The sequence below is a fragment of the Pan paniscus genome, chromosome 20 (genome assembly GCF_029289425.2).
Source record: "Pan paniscus chromosome 20, NHGRI_mPanPan1-v2.0_pri, whole genome shotgun sequence".
Lineage (NCBI taxonomy): Eukaryota > Metazoa > Chordata > Mammalia > Primates > Hominidae > Pan > Pan paniscus.
Genome location: NC_073269.2, coordinates 63,862,092 through 63,879,801, shown reverse-complemented (window position 1 = coordinate 63,879,801; position 17,710 = coordinate 63,862,092). Strand labels below are relative to the sequence as shown.

The 17,710-nt window shown below is 45.4% G+C and overlaps 2 protein-coding genes across 7 annotated transcripts in view; one reads left to right on the top strand and one right to left on the bottom strand.

Moving 5' to 3' along the window:
* The first annotated feature begins 47 nt into the window (after positions 1-47).
* The window catches only part of ZNF416 (zinc finger protein 416), a 28,305-nt gene continuing 10,642 nt past the window's right edge, over positions 48-17,710 (top strand). Inside the window, exons 1-2 of one of the 2 annotated variants that reach the window (XM_055103928.2) lie at positions 48-238; positions 1,829-1,985. In XM_055103928.2, the coding sequence (XP_054959903.2) occupies positions 1,875-1,985 (111 nt within the window). In that variant the 5' untranslated portion in view covers positions 48-238; positions 1,829-1,874. Of the gene's footprint in view, positions 551-1,828; positions 1,986-17,710 lie in introns of both variants that reach the window. The other variant, XM_055103929.2, reaches the window with a different exon arrangement.
* ZIK1 (zinc finger protein interacting with K protein 1) lies at positions 6,003-17,574 on the bottom strand. Of its 5 annotated transcripts, none has more exons than XM_008969744.4 (4): positions 15,490-17,574; positions 14,889-14,927; positions 11,201-11,285; positions 6,003-9,888 (listed from the first exon to the last, which is right to left on the bottom strand). In XM_008969744.4, the coding sequence occupies exons 1-4, from the start codon at positions 15,520-15,522 to the stop codon at positions 8,624-8,626; spliced, it is 1,422 nt and encodes a 473-aa protein (XP_008967992.1). In that variant the 5' UTR covers positions 15,523-17,574; the 3' UTR covers positions 6,003-8,623. The 5 variants fall into 5 exon arrangements, with proteins under 5 accessions (XP_008967992.1, XP_003816703.1, XP_008967993.1 ...); XM_003816655.6 differs by having other exon boundaries at positions 11,201-11,327; positions 15,490-17,571; XM_008969745.6 differs by having other exon boundaries at positions 11,201-11,327; positions 15,267-17,568.

Here is a 17,710-nt window from a genome sequence, read left to right as displayed (position 1 = left end):
AAGTTGGACAGAGCGGAAATGTCCCTCCCCTGAGCCTCATTGGCTCCACGCCAAGAGCCTGGCGCACGGGCCTCTGGGTAATGTAGTTCTCACCGCTTCTTGGGCTGGCAGAGGTCGCCCTTCTCCTGGACCTCAGGGAGGAATGGCCCCGTTGCTATGGAGAAAGGTGGAGGGGAAGGCTGAGAGGTGGTGTCTCCAGCCTCCTTGGACAAGGGAGGAGCTTCGCTGCTTTTTTAAGGTACCATACAGAGATTTTTGGAGGGTATTGTGTACAACTAGTCACCTAGGTAGTCAGAGTTATTCAGATACAAAATGCCTCTACCCTTGGCGAGAGCCTAGTAAACATTACCTTCTTTCTCCACACATTTATGTAAAGTAGAACGTTAGAGTCAGCTTTGTGAGTTTCATTATGCTCAGTAAGGAATAAGGGAAATAGAGTTTACATAGCGCCATGACAGGAATGATAAAACATCCGTTAGATCGCACCGAAGCTGGAGGACGAAAGAGGAATTTTGTCTCACAGAAAATGCCTCTCCTGCCTGTGTAATCGGTGAGTCTGTCTAGCCCTGTAAGGAACAGTGTTGTATTCATATAATATTTCTTCCTCCATATTCTTAGATATGCTTCTTTTAGGATTGTAGCAACTTTCTGAACAGAAGAGCCACGTAGCATATGCCATTTTAAAGTAGAACAGTGTCTGTAGTGTTCACAGTCAGAGCACTTGTGCAAAGGGGACATCAGAATACCAGAATAAAGGTTTGGGACACCTAGCTTTCATCTCTTTGATGGGAAATTTTGATCATTGATACTGTTACTGCAGGGACAGTGCTTGCATGGGGAGTTGAGATCATCTTAGAAAAACAGTTGTGAAATGAAAATTACTGAAAGCTATTGTATTAGTCAGGATTCTCCAGAGAAACACAGAACCAATAGGATACATAGATGTACAAGAGGGGATTTATTATGGGACTTGGCTCATCCAGTTGTGGAGGCTAAGAAGTCCCAGGATATGCCTTTTGCAACCTGGTAAGACACGAAGGTGGGTGGTATCATTCAGTCTGCATCTGAAGGCCTGAAAACCAAGGGAGCCTATGGTGAAATTCCCAGTTGGAGGCTGAAGGCCTGAGAACTGGGTGAGGGTCATTCTTGTATGTTCCAGAGTCCAAAGGCCCAAGATCCAAGAACTTTAATGTTGGAAAACAGAAGGTGGATGATCCAGGGCAAGAAGAGAGTAACTTGCTCTTTCTCTGCCTTTTTGTTCTATCTTGGCTCTCAAAGCATTGGATGTTGGCCCCTAACACTGATGAGGCCAGATCTCCTTTACATTGTCTACAGACTCAACTGCTAATATCTTCCATAAACATTCTCACAGACATATCCTGTACTAAGGTTTTCCCAACTGTTTGGGTAGCCCTTAATGCAGGCAAGTCGACACAAAACATTATACATCACAACTATTAATAATCTTGTGGCTAGGCCAAGCGCGGTGGCTCATGCCTGTAATCCCAGCACTTTAGGAGGCCAAGGCAGGTGGCTCATGAGGTCAAGAGATCAAGACCAGCCTGGCCAACATGGTGAAGCCCTGTCTCTACTAAAAATACAAAAATTAGCTGGGTGTGGTGGCGTGCGCCTGTAGTCCCAGCTACTTGGGAGGCTGAGGCAGGAGAATCGCTTGAACCCAGGAGGTGGAGGTTGCAGTGAGCCGAGATCACACCACTGCACTCCAGCCTGGTGACAGAGTGAGACTCCATCTCAGAAGAGAGAAAAAAAAAAGAATATTGAACATAATTAATTGAACTGAACATAGACTTACTTTGCTTTTTTTTAGTGCAGTCATATATAAGTCTGTAAGTACATTTGGCTTGGCTCTGGAAATGTTTACCCTGAAGACACATAGAGCAGATAGCTCTTCAGTTGCTGAATTTAAGTCCTGTCTGAAAAGGAAAGGGAGAAGGTGTGGCTCCAGCATGATTTCATATAGAAAGGTAAGTGGGGAGCCCTTCTGAGTGACTCCACAAAGGACTCATTTTGCCTGCATATTTGAGTGTCTAATGGTAATTTTTTTTTTTTTTGAGGAAGAGTCTTGCTCTGTTGCCCAGGCTGGAGTGCAGTGGCAGGATCATAGATTACTGCAGCCTCAAACTCTTGGGCTTCAGCGACATTTCTGTGTCAGCTTCCTGAGTATATGGGATTGCAGGCATTCACTACTGTGCCCAGTTAATTTTTAAAATATATATATATATATTTTTTACAGACAGGGTTCTTGCTATGTTGCCCAGGCTGGTTTAAAACTCCTGGTCTCAAGTGATCCTTCCGCCTCAGCCTCCCAAGTAGCTGGGGCTACAGGTACACACAGCTCTTATGGCAATTTCTTAGGCCAATAGTCAAAATAGGGAAATAGTAAGCTTGGAAAGTGCCAGAAAATCTGCATATCTACTTGTTTTTGTTGTTTAAGTAGATAAATTAACTAGGCTGCTCATGGAAATAACTGGCTTGCCAAATTCAATTTGTTAAAATTAATCTCCCTTGAGTTATACAAATACACAGCACAAACATTGCAAAATACATATTTTAAACTAATTTGCAAATTAGTTAATTTTAATTTTTTAGAGACAGGGTCTCACTCTGTCATCCAGGCTGGAGTGCAGTGGCACAATCAGAGCTCACTGTAGCTTTGAATTCCTGGGCTCAAGCAATCCTCCCACCTCAGCCTCCAGAATAGCTGGTAACAGACATGCACCTGCACCACTATGCCCTGATAATTTTTTGATTTTTTGTAGGCACGGGGTCTCGCCATGTTGCTCAGGCTGGTAAAGTTTTAATAGATTATTTTTTAGAGCAGTTTTGGTTCATAGGAAAATTGAGCAAAAAATTATAGAGCTTCCACATATCCCTTGTCCCATGCATGTACAGCCACTCCACTATAAATATTCCCCACTAGAATAGTATATTTGTTACAATTGATGGTACGTTGGCATATCATTATCATCCCAAATCCATAGTTTACATTAGGATTTACTCTAGCTGGATGTTATATGGGTTTTGACAAAGGTATAGTGACTTGTATACACACCACGGTAGTATCACAGAGTAGTTTCACTGCCCTAAAAGTCCTCCGTGCTCCACCTGTTCATCCCTTCCTCCCTTCCCCCAAACCCCTGGCAACCACTCATTTTTTACTCTCTCCATAGTTTTGCTTTTTCTGGAATGTCATATAGTTCAAATCACAGTATGTAGTCCTTTTAGTTTGGATCCTGTAATAGTCCGTTTTCGCGCTGCTGATAAAGACATACCCGAGACTGGGCAATTTACAAAGGAAAGCAGTTTAATGGAGAACTCACAATTCCACGTGGCTGGGGAAGCCTCACAATTATTGCAGAAGGCAAGGAGGAGCAAGTCACATCCTAGGTGGATGGCAGCAGGCAAAGAGAATAAGCTTGTGCAGGTAAACTCCCGATTTTAAAGCCATCAGATCTCGTGAGACTAATTTACTGTCATGAGAACAGCGTGGGAAAAACCCACTCCTATAATTCAATCACCTCCCACTGGGTTCCTCCCATGACATGTGGTACTTATAATTCAAGATGAGATTTGAGTGGGGACGCAGCCAAACCATATCAGATCCTTTCACTTAGAAATATGTATTTAAGTTCTTCCATATCTTGTATTATTTATTTTAATGTGGATAAATATACCATTTTCTAAATGTACCACACTTACCTGTTCACTTACTGAAGGACATTTTGGTTGCTCCCAAATTTTGCCAATTATGAACAAAGGTGCTATAAATATTCATGTACAAGATTTTGTGTGGACATAAATGTTTAACTCATTTCAGTAAAACCAAGAAGCAGTATTACTGGATCTATGGTAATTGTTTTGGCATTGTTTCACATTTCAAATCAGTTGAGAAACTTTCTCAGGTATCTTAGAGGAAGCAAAAACAAAGTGCTTCTTCCTTTTTTCCTTTTTCAATAATCTCTAAGCCTCCAGATGTCTGTGAATGTCACCTTTTGAATAGACATACACATACACACAACACAGTCACACTGCATAAGTGTGTTACTATTGCACACCTATCTGCAGGACCAGAGTTCAGTTACCCATTTCCTTAATATCTAGTGCACAGGAATATGAAGAAAGGGTCAGCATGTTAAATGACATCAGAGAGACACAAAACAAAAACACGCACCATTCCAGAATGTGGCAAATTCTGGACAAATGTCTCATCAACTTCAAGAATAATAATAAAAAGTGGTAGCTGTGTATTATTATAGACTCACCAGATGAAACTACTAATAGCCATATAGATTCATTTTGGATCTGATTGCAATGAATTTGTCTTAAAAATCAATTTTGGAGACAATTCGAGGCGACTGAGCACTGATGATATATTTTATGATGCCTTAAATAATGATTGATAAAGTTATAGGAATTATGAAAGAGCTCTTATGCTTGAAAATGCATTCTGAAGAGATGCAGCATTGAATGACAAGATGTGGGAATTGTAAGTAAAATAATTATGTGTGAAAAGAGTTGAAACAAGAATGGCTACTAAATGATAAGTAATAATGGAAGATTTAGAAAGGTTTCATAGTGCATCTGAACACAGTCCTTTCCATTTGTGTATATATTTGAAAATATCCATTAGAAGAGGAAAAATAAGTTTTTGTACCCATTACTTGTTAAGAGGGATGGACTAAAAAGGGCAGGTGGAAACTTATGGTTTCAAGTATATATTAAAATAGAAATTGTATACTTTAAATATGCAGAATTTAAGACAACTAGATTTCACTTAAGCCACTTTTAAAAACACAAGTAATAAATACTCAAAAGTCACTTCTTAATCATTTTACTGTTTTACTCTTATATATACATTGTTCTATAGTGAGCAGGTGTATGAAAATCTATCCCAAAGGCCAACGAAGCTGAAAGGCCAAAGAAGGAGAAAGAGGCCAAATTGTTTTCAGAAATATTTCATAGGGACTCATGAACAGAAGTGATGTCTTGTGCAGCTGTGAGACAATGGATCCCTGTATCTGCCCTCCAGAAGGCAGTTTCCTTTACATCCTTTATAGGACCCTTTTTGTAGTGGTCAACAAGGCTGGAGTTTTTTGTTTGTTTGTTTGTTTGTTTGTTTGTTTTTCTAGACGGAGTCTTGCTCTGTTGCCAGGCTGGAGTGCAATGGCGTGATCTCGGCTCACTGCAACCTCCACCTCCTGGATTCAAGTGATTCTCCTGCCTCAGCCTCCCAAGTAGCTGGGATTACAGGCACCCATGAGCCACCACAACCGGCTAATTTTTCTATTTTTAGTAGAGATGGGGTTTCACCATGTTAGCCAGGATGGTCTCCATCTCCTGACCTCGTGATCTGCCCACCTTGGCCTCCCAAAGTGTTGGGATTACAGGCATGAGCCAACACGCCCGGCCTGGAGTTTTTAGGGTAAAACGTGCAGCTGTTCACGTCTTCAGACTTTCTTGCCAAGACTCATGACCATTGGGGGAGAGAAGCATTTTGATATCTATGCTACTGCTTCAGAACATAGGTGACCATGACAGCTTCACTTCAAGATGGCATCAGTCTTGCCACACCACAGGCTGTATGGTTCCTACATACATGTTCTTCAGGTTATCTGTGGCTACTGTATTGGCATGGTGAAAGTAGAATACAATGGTGTGACGCTACCCACTTCTTCTCAATTCATGTTCAGTGACATTATTTTGACACCTTGTAATTGGCCATGGTGGGAGTATTTTACCAGGGAAATTGGCAAATATTAAAAACTAGGGCTTATTTGTTTCATTGAATGGTTAGACCTAAGAAAGTGATAGAGAATTTGTCAATGAAGGTAGTGTTTCAGGTATATAGTGTCTGTAGTTGTTACACTGTGAATAGACCAAAAAACTGAGAAATTATTTTCCCAGTATTTGAAAACAATTTTATCATTTAGCAAATAAGTGCATCACATTACTGAAGAATGAGTAAAGTTTCAACATAAGTCTTTGTTATACGTCTATTTATTAATGAAAAAGTATCACCAACATCCATTTAAAAATAAGCAAAAGACATTAATAAACATTCTTCCAAAGAGGATATACAGGTGGCAACTAGATACAAGATGTTCAAATGTTCAATACCATAAAATACCAGAAAAATGCAATAAAATCACAGACAGATGCTATTATACAGCTATTAAAACAACTAAAATTAAAAAGACTAACCATACCAAGTATGGCAAGAATGTAGAGAAATAAGAAGGTTCACATACTGTTGATGAGAATGCAAATGGTACAGTTAGGTTATAGTCTGGCCGTGTCTTTAAAAGTGACGCATTCACGTACACTGTACTACTGACACAGGAGAAATAAAGCATTTCTGCATATTAAGAGTTATATGCCTATGTTCATAGTAGCATTATTTGCAACAGCCCAAAACTGGAAAGCATCCAACTGTTTATCCAAATTGTGACATATCCACAGACATTTCTCAGCAATACAAATGAACTATTCACATAAGCAATATTGATAAATCTTAAAAGTAATTGTGCATCGGCTGGTGTGGTGGCTTACGCCTGTAATCCCAGCACTTCGGGAGGCTGAGGCGGGTGGATCATGAGGTCAAGAGATCAAGACCATCCTGGCAAACATGGTAAAACCACAACTCTACTAAAAATACAAAAATTAGTTGGGCGTGGTAGTGCATGCCTGTAGTCCTAGCTTCTCAGGAGGCTGAGGCAGGAGAATCGCTGGAACCCAGGAGGAGGTTGGAGTGAGCCAAGATCGTGCCACTGCACTCCAGCCTGGTGACAGAGTGAGACTCCATCTCAAAAAAAAAAAAAAAAAAAAAACTGTGCATCATCAGGAAAAATGGAGTAAGTATTTTACGTTTCAATTCACATAAAATCCTAGAAAACACAAACTATTCTCCTGTAGGGAAAGTAAATGACAGGACTCCTGAAGGCCTGCAAAGTACACGCAGAGATTGTAAAACAGCAAGAGGTGAATCATGAATATGTTCATGATCATGATTATGATGGTTTCACAGGCTTGTATGACAAACTCTTCAAATTATACACCATAAATGGATGTAAACTATGGCATGTCACTTACACATCAAGAAAGTTGGTAAAACATGTTTCAAAATAAAGTATCTGATCACCCAACTTTCAGAAACCAGAATGCCTAGCAATCTCATGTTGACTGCACTCTCTCTTCAGGCCTGGGGAAGGGCAACCATGAGTCCCTCCATGCAGGAAATGTTGGCAAGCAATGAAGGCTGTGGCAATTTGAGACAACAGCAACACTGGTGGAAATCACAAGAGCTATCAATACATCCCTGGCCTATAGCACTTCTGTTATCTTTATCCTCCTTTTTCTGCCTCTACAGCAATGCACTTGAGGTGAACAACCTAGAAAACCAACAAGAATTAAAAAATAAAACCCTTTAATTATTTTTGCTGAAAATAACCTCAGCTATTGGACATACACAGATTTCTAGGTCCTATGACTGCTCAAAGCCACAGTCACGGGAAGATTTGTAAATGTACTTTTATAAGAGGCACATTCCAACTAGTTTGCTACAGTACACACAGTACAGAAATACCCAGGTATTTCTGTACCAATTACAGTTCACATGTGACTCACGTTGTCTTCTGCGTGACATCGGCCTAGGGAATGTTTGATATCAGGGCGTGTCTCCTTGTAGAACCCCATGAAAAGCTTCTCAGCAGCACTGGGCATCATATGACATCCTCTGGAAACAATGGAATAAAATTGTCCTATTCCCTGAAGCACACATGCTTGTCATAACAGCTGGCCTCTCCTCAGGATGACCTCTAGTCTCACAGAAAGAATAGGGATCCAGGCCACGAATTAGAATAACCAAAACCTTGCATTTTTTCCTAGGAGATTTTAGGTAGCAAAGCAAGTATGACCAAAACCAGAATTAGAATTACTCTGTCATCTTACTTTCCTGCAGAGGCCCACAAAAGCCATCCATTCCTTCATATAGAGTTGAAGTCTGTCTCCCAGCCACCCCACACAGTAAACAGAACCCCAAGACTACAGGTAGATTCAAATATAAGGCTTTTATTAGTGCACAAACTGGAGCAATGTGAGGCAGCCATTCACCACGTGGTGACTTGGAGGCTGGAAGAATGACCAAGTGTCATGTGAGACCAAGAATTTACATGAAGGGAATCCTTGCACCTAAGTGTCCAGCAGAACCAAGGCTGGGCCCTCCTGACCAAAACTGGGTCACACGTATGCTGTGATCAGTCAGAAAAAAGAATGAATTTTCTCTAAAGGCTTAGATTGCTCAAGATTTCCTCCAAAGACTTAAGAGAACACACAGATGTCTGCCCTGTCTTAGCACATAGGGGTGACCAATGCCCACTGTGCAAGGTGGTAGAGGGTAGATGGTTTCTACCAGAGAAACAAGGAAGAATGAGGTTCAACTTCAGGCAGATGGCTCCCTCACAAAGGCTCTCTACTGCTACAATACTACAGAGACAGCACTTTCCCTGTAGGTCTAAGGCTCTACTTAAGTGTGGACTTTCAGGAGCTAAATGATGATAGATCTTGAGTTGAAGGCGCTTCCACATTTGCTGCATTCATGAGGCCTCTATGTGTTATGACATTTTTGGTGATGTATGAGGCTGGAGCATTGGCTAAAGGAATTCCCACATTTGTCGCACTCATAAGGCCTTTCTCCAGTGTGAACCACTTGGTGTTGAATGAGACCAGACTTTTGGCTAAAGGACTTTCCACACTGGCCACACTCATAAGGCCTTGCTCCAGTATGAATTCTCCGGTGTTGAATAAGGATGGAGCTTTGACTAAAGGATTTCCCACAGTCACCACACTTATAAGGCCTTTCTCCAGTGTGAACTCTCTGGTGTTTAATGAGGGTAGCTTTTTGACTAAAGGATTTCCCACACTGGCCACACTCATAAGGCTTTGCTCCAGTGTGAATTCTTCGGTGTTGATTAAGAATGGCACTTTGACTAAAGGAATTCCCACATTCACCACACTTATAAGGCCTTTCTCCAGTGTGAACTCTTTGGTGTTTAACAAGGGTGGCTTTTTGGCTAAAGGATTTCCCACACTGGCTACACTCATAAGGCCTTGCTCCAGTGTGTATTTTCTGGTGGTCGACAAGGCTGGAGTTTTGTCTAAATAATTTTCCACATTCGCTGCACTCATAAGGCCTTTCTCCAGTGTGGATTCTCCGATGATCATTCAGGTGGGAGGTTTGGCTAAAGAATTTTCCACATTCATTGCACTCCCAAGGCCTTTCTCCAGTATGGACTCTCTGGTGCTGAACAAGTGAGTACTTGCCACGGAAGGCTTTCCCACATTTGCTACACTCATAAAGCTTTTTTCCAGTGTAGACTCTTGGATGGTAAACAGGAGTGTGTTTGTGCCTGGAAGCCTTCCCACATTCACCTGACTTGTAATGACTTTTTTGACTGCGAATGTCTTCCCCATATTCAGTAATTGTGCTGGGTTTCTTGCCTCCAGGAAAGACCAGGGACCTCAGAAGCCCCAACATGGCTGGAAGGTCCTTTCCAACCTCCCATTTGCGAAAGGGCTTCAATGACATACAGAATAGGCAGCACTTCACATATGAGGCTCTGTCCATGTCCCTCTTCAAGGATTTCTTTGCACTGTGATGCTTTTGGTGCTGGTGATGGTTTGTACATTCTCCAACCAAGTATGGTTTCTGCCCAGGGAGATCAGCTAGATGCAAAATATCTTTCAGGACTGGGACACACATCTCACAGGATTGAGTCTTCTGTGTGGATGAACCTGCCTTTGACTGTGACACTCCTACAGAAACATTCTGGTCAGAAGGTGTCTCTTCATCCTCTGTTCCATGGCCACAACCTGAAAGCAGAGAACCGCTGATGAAATATACATTGACTCTGCTGAGAGCAAGAAGCCCCATTACACACATACCAAACGAATGATTCACCAGGTTTGTTTTGAGGATAATGGAGCTGGGGGCAAGTTGAGGAAGGGGTTGCTTTGCAATACTGGATCTCTAAAGATCACAGAATGAGGGAGGCCTCACCAAATAAAGGACACAAGGATGGGATGAAGGACAGGGAATGGCATTGCCTTCAAACCATTCCTCTACCAACAGCCTCAAAAATTATCCTTGAGTAGCCTTCCAATTCCTAAAACTCACCACATAGTCTTCAGGAGGACCTTGTCTGCTGGTGACACCTGCATGCTTTGCAGAAGGTTGACTGTGCCCAAGCCCAGGAAAATACAATTGAAACTGAGTAGCAAGTGATATGATCACATATCTTCATGTGATCATATATACATACTTCATGAGACATTATGTGTGTGTCAATGTTGGAAAACATTGCAGAGGGAGCAGTGCAGAGAAGCAGATGATGCATGAAGATCAGAAAGGTGGAGGTAGCCAGGTGCTAGAAGTCATAGATAAAAATAATAAGAGAGAAAAGTGTCAAGTACTGAGAAGAAAATATAGAAATGAGATTTGGCCAGTGGCATGTGCACCCAAACAGTGGTGAAGACAGGACAGGCTCCTTATGTGATCGGAAAACAGCCCGGATATCATGCCCCCAACCAGTTGCCACTCAACAAGCCCAGGCCTTCTCTGAGACCATGTTCACCCTATAAAGCAACCAGGTTTCTCCGCACACCCTCAGTTGTCTAGCCATGTGGGACCTTCATGAAGCCAAGTCCTACCAGAAAGACAGAACATGTGAGTGATCAGCACTGATGCAGAACGACTCAGCACACAACAGCCCATGGGCAAGAAAGTTAATATCATTAAACAAACAAACAAACAAACTAGAAGGAGTAAGAAGAGCCCATTGTCCCCATAAGTATAGACAATGACAATGACTACAATCATGACACAGGTAGCCACAAGAAAATGTCAGCTAGCAGATGGGGGTGCAGGGAACTTGGGACACAAGGTGTCATGGATCTGAACACAGACACCCAGCCAAGAAGAGAGCAAGCAACAGAGATCCATTTGGCTGACTGAAGAACACCTGCTGCCCAGTGGCAGGTGTTCCCAGACCACTGGGCAGCAGGTGTTAGGGCTACTCAGGCAGTGCACAGTGCTGGATCCCATAGCACATATCCCAAGAAAGTGGGGAAGTCAGCAAAAGACCATAGACAGACCAGGACACTGGAGTTGGTATTAGGGCCTTACCCAGTGAGGCTACAAGGGCAAAGTTCTCCAGCATCACTTCAAGGTACAGGAGTCTCTGAGCCTCATCAAGAAGTCCCCACTCGTCCTGTGAGAAGTAAATGGCGATGTCCTCAAAGGTCACACAGCCCTGTCATGATGGGGACAGGTCACTCCACAATCAACGCCTCCACAAGTTCATCCACCCAAGCAATCATCCCCACCTTAAGGAAATACAGGCCCTGGTGACACAGATGCCCACTCTCTCTTCATGGTCCCAATGATCACTGTATCCTTCTACAGCACCAACCAGGAGGTGGGCAGGATGCACCACATCTAAACTTTGGGCCCAGTATGTAGGGGTGTATCCCTTCTTGTCAGGCAGTTCCCCAAGAGTCTTTCAGATAGTGCCTCCTAGACACAATCAAATGTGGCTTCACCTTTGACCCTTAAGTCCTCAATGCCAGGGGCCTGGGTCCTTCAGTTCACACTCCCTCTCCATGTACACATCATTCTTTGAACCATACTCGCTCAGTCTCACTCCCACGGCCACCTCCACCCCTCTGCCTGCCAAATTGAGACATCATCCAGTGCTACACAGACCTCTGATGGTTCCTACTGTCATAGACAGCCCCCACCCTGCTCTGAAGGGCTATCTTCCTGACTCTGTTCCTTGCTTCAACCTCAGCCACCAAGAATCACCTGATGTCAGACACCGATGGCCGTCCTCCACTTGTGCTGCACTTGATGTCCCCTCTTCAATCAACAACCTTCTTCTCACCTCTTAACCCTCATTCAAAATCAGTGGCCTCAGTGGCACAGACTCTCAGTGGCTCTCTACCTCCAACCTAATGACTCATACAGATGAACACTTGTACTCCTAAACTTATTCAACTGCTTGACTGACACCCTCCCCAGACTCACCAAGGGTCACAACAAATTCCTGGCGAGTTTTTACCATGGTGAATAAGCACTAGTCCTAGTGTTTTAGTCAGTTTGGGCTGCTAGCATAATACCACAAACTGGGTGGCTTATCAACAACAGAAATTTATTTCTCACAGATCTGCAGGCAGGAAGCCTGAGATCAGAGTGCCAGCATGGTCAGGTTCTGGTAGGGGCTCTTTCCAGGTTGCAGACTGCTGACTTCTTGTATCCTCACTTGTTGGAAAGAGCACTAGATAGTAGCTCTCTGGCCTCTTTGTTAAAGAGCACTCACTAATCCCATTCATTAGGGCTCCACCCTCATGACCTAATTATCTCCCAAAGGCCCAACCTCCAAATACCATCACACTGGAATTAGGGTTTAAGCATATGAATTTTGCAGGGACACAGTCCACTGTACCTGGCCTCAGTGTCATCTTCTACTAATTATTTCTTTATCTCCATGTCTGTCTTATGTCCCTAATGCCTTGGAAGCCTTGACCACTTATCAGATGATATGATTTGGCTGCGTCCCCACCCAAATCTCATCTTGAATTGTAGTTCCCACAGTTCCCATGTCATGGGAGGGACCTGGTGAGAGGTAATCGAATCATAGGGGCAGGCCTTTCCCATGCTGTTCTCATGATAGTAAATAAGTCTCACAAGATTTGATGGTTTTATAAGGGGGGAGTTCCCCTGAACAAGTTCTCTCTTGTCTGCTGCCATGCAAGACATGCCTTTCACCCTCCACCATGATTGTGAGGCCTCCCCAGCCATGTGGAATCATGAGTCCCTTAAACCTCTTTTTCCTTACAAATTATCTAGTCTCGAGCACATCTTTATCAGCAGCATGAAAATGGACTAATACAGTAAATCAGTATGAGTAAAGTGGGGCTGTGCTGTAAAGATAACTGAAAATGTGGAAGCAATTTTGGAACTGGGGAACAGGCAGAGGTTGGAACAGTTTGGAGGGCTCAGAAGAAGACAGGAAAATATGGGAAAGTCTGGAACTTCCTAGAGACTTGCTGTCTTTATCAGCAGTGTGAAAATGGACTAATACACCAGATCATCCTCTTTCCTACAATCTTCCCATGACCACTTTTCTCTCACAACTGTTTGTGATGCTCACCACCTCTACCACGTGTCCAAGCATGAGACACAGTCATAGCCCCAACCTTTCCTTTTCTGTTTTTTTGTTTTGTTTTGTTTTTGAGGTGGAGTCTCACTCTGTCACCCAGGCTGGAGTGCAGTGGCGTGATCTTGGCTCACTGCAACCTCCGCCTCCTGGGCTCAAGCAATTCTCCTGCCTCAGCCTCCCTAGTAGCTGGGATTACAGGTGCCTGCCACCACGCCTGGCTAATTTTTGTATTTTTAGTGGAGACGGAGTTTCACCATGTTGGCCAAGCTGGTCTAGAACTCCTGACCTCAAGTGATCCGCCTGCCTCGGCCTCCCAAAGTGCTGGGATTACAGGTGTGAGCCACCACACCCAGCCCTTTCCTGCATTATAAATAGCATTATCTTCATGACCAGGATTACCCACTCCTAATTGTGACCCATAGCTACTCTGGGCCAAACACTGGCCACCACCTTTTGGATTTCTCCATCTTAAACCACTTCCAGAATTCTAGATGTACATGGACAGCTACTCACCTGATGTCTCCATATATCATTCTTTGGAATATCTCAGACTATGATAATAGCTAAAGACAAAACTCCTGTTATCCTTAATGAAAATTAATTGGCTGGGCATGGTGGCTCACGCCTGTAATCCCAGCACTTTGGGAGGCCAAGACAGGTGGATCACCTGAGGTCAGGAGTTTGAGACCAACCTGGCCAACATGGTGAAACCCTGTCTCTACTAAAGATACAAAAAAAAAAAAAAAAAAAAAAAAAAAAATTCACTGGGCATGGTAGCACGGTAGCATGTGCCTGTAGTCCCAACTACTCAGGAGGCTGAGGCAGGAGGATTGCTTGAACCCGGGAGGTGGAGGTTGCAATGAGCCGAGATCGAGCCACTGCACTCCAGCCTGAGTGACAGAGTGAGACTGTCTAAAAATAGACAAATAAATAAATAAAATAAAAATAAAATCAATCCTATTACATGCTATTTGATGGAGATTCCATCCTTCCAGATGCTAAATTCAAAACGCCTGGAGTAATGCTTGACCAGTATCTCTTACCCTCAAAATCTGAAAATGCAAGCAGGCCTAATTAAAATTCTGACCCAGAATCCAGCCACTTCTTCTACCTTCACAGCCACCACACTGGTGAAGCCACTATCAAAACTCACCTTGGCCACTGCAGTAGCCTCCTCCCTGGTCTTTCTATCGCCTCCATCACACCCACAGAGTATTCTCTATGCCGCATTAACAGTGAACCTGATGAGACCAGTGTCAGATAACCTCCGTTCTCTTCTCTAAACCTCCCATTGTTCTCATCACCTCCAGAAAAAACACCCAATTTCTCAGAGCCATTCCAGGCCTGAGTCCTGCCCTGCTGCTCTGAGTTCCCATAAGAAAGAAAGGAGAGTTGTGTTTCCCTGAATCAGCTCAGCTTCACTGCCAACCTTACACATTATTGTACGTAGGCGGGGCAACCTTTCACACCTCATTCCATTGTCTGCCAGCAATAAGAATGTCTACAAATAACCACCAGTCTAGAATCAGGATGTCAAGCTTCGAGTTTGTGAAGAGTCCTTAGGTCAAAGAACTGGATGGTGGCAAAAAGATCCATGAAAAAACCCCAGGATGGGGCCAGGACCAGTGAGGGCCTGGGACACCCTCCACTCACCTTTGTGAGGTCCATATGTGTTTCTGGAGACACAGTAACCTGTGGAAAGCCAAAGATCATGAAAGGCAGGTGACCATACAGGGCTCTACGGATTCAGGCTTCCCTGGATTCCTGTCCAGGCCAGAGCCAGGTGGACTGAGGATGCCTGCATTATTTCTGAGCCTCAGCGTTCCAGTCCTCAGTGCCAACTCTTAGCAACTGTGGGACCTTGCACAAGAACTCAACCTCCCTGTGCCTCTGTGTTATTCCATTCTATTCTAGTCTAACTCCATGAGGTTTCTGGAAAACTTCGAAAGACCTAACTCAGACCATATGCCGCTTCTGTACACAACCCTCCACGGCTCCTAGCATCCTAAGAATTGAGGGAAAACTCCTCACCTTGGCACTCCAGGTATGAACCTTCTTCACTGTGTCTCCAAGAGTTTAGAAACGCTGGTCCCTTTGCCTGTCACCCTCTTCCGTGCCCCATCACCCAAGTTCTGGAAATAGGGACCCCACCCACGAGCCCCCACTGTACTGGACATGAGGATCTCGACCGTAGTGACCCAAGAAGGCACTAATTTGGGGATGGAGGGTGAGGCCCAGTAGAGGCAGCGCTCACCTGAGTCGGGGCCCTCAGCGCGGCCGCAGCCATCGGAGCCTGTGGGCAGAGCGGGGCCGGGACCCGACAGCTACGGGCGCAGGGACCTAGGCAAAGCCGTCAACCCCGCCGCCGCCGACCCTTAGAACCCCCACTGTTCAGCGGGAGGACCCCTCCCCTCGCGCCTTCCGACTGTCGCCAAACAAAGCGCTCCCAAAGCTCTGACGGTCTGGATGCACCCAAGCGCTGCAAAAATGACCGCCACTGAAGTGATACCGGAAGTCCCTCCCCGACCCATTGGTCCCAAAGCGGAAACGACCCTTTTCTCAGCGCGGATTGGCTCAGCATCCCTGCGGCTGGAGACAAAACCTTCTGGGTTCTGTAGTCCCCGCTGGTCCCCAGGGCTGAGGGAAAGATGCTGCCGCCCAGCGTCACCTCAAACAAAAGCCAAGCGGCCGCGCTGGGGGCGCAGGGAAATGGCGTCGCCACAATGCAGGAGAGGGCTGGGCCTTGTCGCTCCTTAAACAGGCCGCTGGTCGATTTCTGTGGTCCCGTCGCGGCTGAGCGCCCACGTGATTAGAAGCATTGATTCAGGCTCAGGAAGCTGAGGCCAGATCCACACCGACGCGTATTCCACACGTATTCGACGCTCCTGCGGGAGCAAAGGAGCCTCGTCCCCCTCCCTTGCGGGGTCAAGGCGTTCGAGGCCGTGCCGGGGCCAAGGCTATTCTGTGAAAGACAGGAGCGACGTAGGTGTCGCTCTGTGGGCACGTGTCCCGGGAGGCCACGTGGGGGCCGCGCCCCCGGCTGCTCCTGCTCTGACCTGAGCCCTTTGACTGTACCCAGAGGCGGGAGGCGGGGCCGAGACGTCCCATGGGAAGGGGTTCTCCGTAGCTCCACCCCGGGGTTCGTCTCCTCCAGGGGGCCGGGCGAGCTGGGAAGGCCCCAGAGCCGCCGAGGAAAGCGCCTCTGCTTCCCTGAGTCCCCTCCTGGGTCTGGGAGCCGTTCCTGCGTTTTCTGACGCCCTCTCCACCGCCCCTCGGCTGAGAACTGGGTCCAGATGAGCCTTGGACCCCGTTGAAGACGTCTCCTACCTCATCTCCCACACCTGCTGGGACCATCTCCAACCGCCCTCAGGGCAGTAGGGAGGTAGGCGGGTTCCCAGGGCACCCCAAGCGGTGGCGTACAGTGGTAGGAACAAGGCCTCTGGAGCCCAAGAATGGGATTTAGTCCCCGAGGGGAAGTCCATGCTCTGCCTTACAGCGGCTAGTATGGGCTTCTGGGGGCACCCTGAGACTCGGCCTGTAGGGATACTCATAATGGCCTCCATGAAGGTGCAGGTTTAACCACTGGACCAGTCTCATCTGGCCATCCTCTGTTGGTAACATAATGTCCAGTTATTTTGCAGGCACAGAGCTAAAGAGTTGCAAGTTTCACAGCTAGAGAATGTGCAGAAAAGAAAATGTCAGGCCCAGCGCGGTGGCTCACACCTGTAATCCAAGCACATTGGGAGGCTGAGGTGGAAGGATCACTTGGGCAACATAGCCAGACCCCGTCTCTACAAAAACTAAAAAATTACCCGAGTATGGTGGTGCACCTGTAATCCTAGCTACTCAGGATGCTGAGTAGATCGCTCAGCCCAGGGGCTCAAGTGGGAGGATCGCTTGAGCCCAGGAGATCACGGTTACAGTGAGTTATGATTATGCCACTGCACTCCAGCCTGGGCAACGGAGCCAGACCCTGTCTCAATAAATAAATAAGTAAATAAATAAATAAATAAATAAAAAGAAAAGAGAAAAGAAAACAAAACATTGACCCAACACTCGGAGCTGAAGTCTCACCTACCAGACTCCACCCTGTCACCACAGGAAACCAAAATATCAGGCTATGGCTGGAACCCAAGTGCTGAAACACTTCCGAAAGCAAGGGGTCTGTTGTCTCTGAATGTTGGGTGATAACACCCCCATCCCCGCCTTGCCATCAATAGATTTCTTTGAAGTCCTTCCAATCAAAATCCACCCTTCCAGTGCTTACCAACCTGTCCTTCCTAATCCTTAAAAGCTGCCCCAAACCCCATACTGGGGAGACAGATTTGAGCTGGACTCCTGTCTTCTTGTTTGTCGACTTGCAATAAAGGTTTGCTTTTCTCAAAAACCTGGTGCCATGGCATTGGCTTCTGTGTGCGTCAGACAGCAACCCTTTTCCTTATTAACACTGGCACCCTCTAGGTGACACGGTTGTG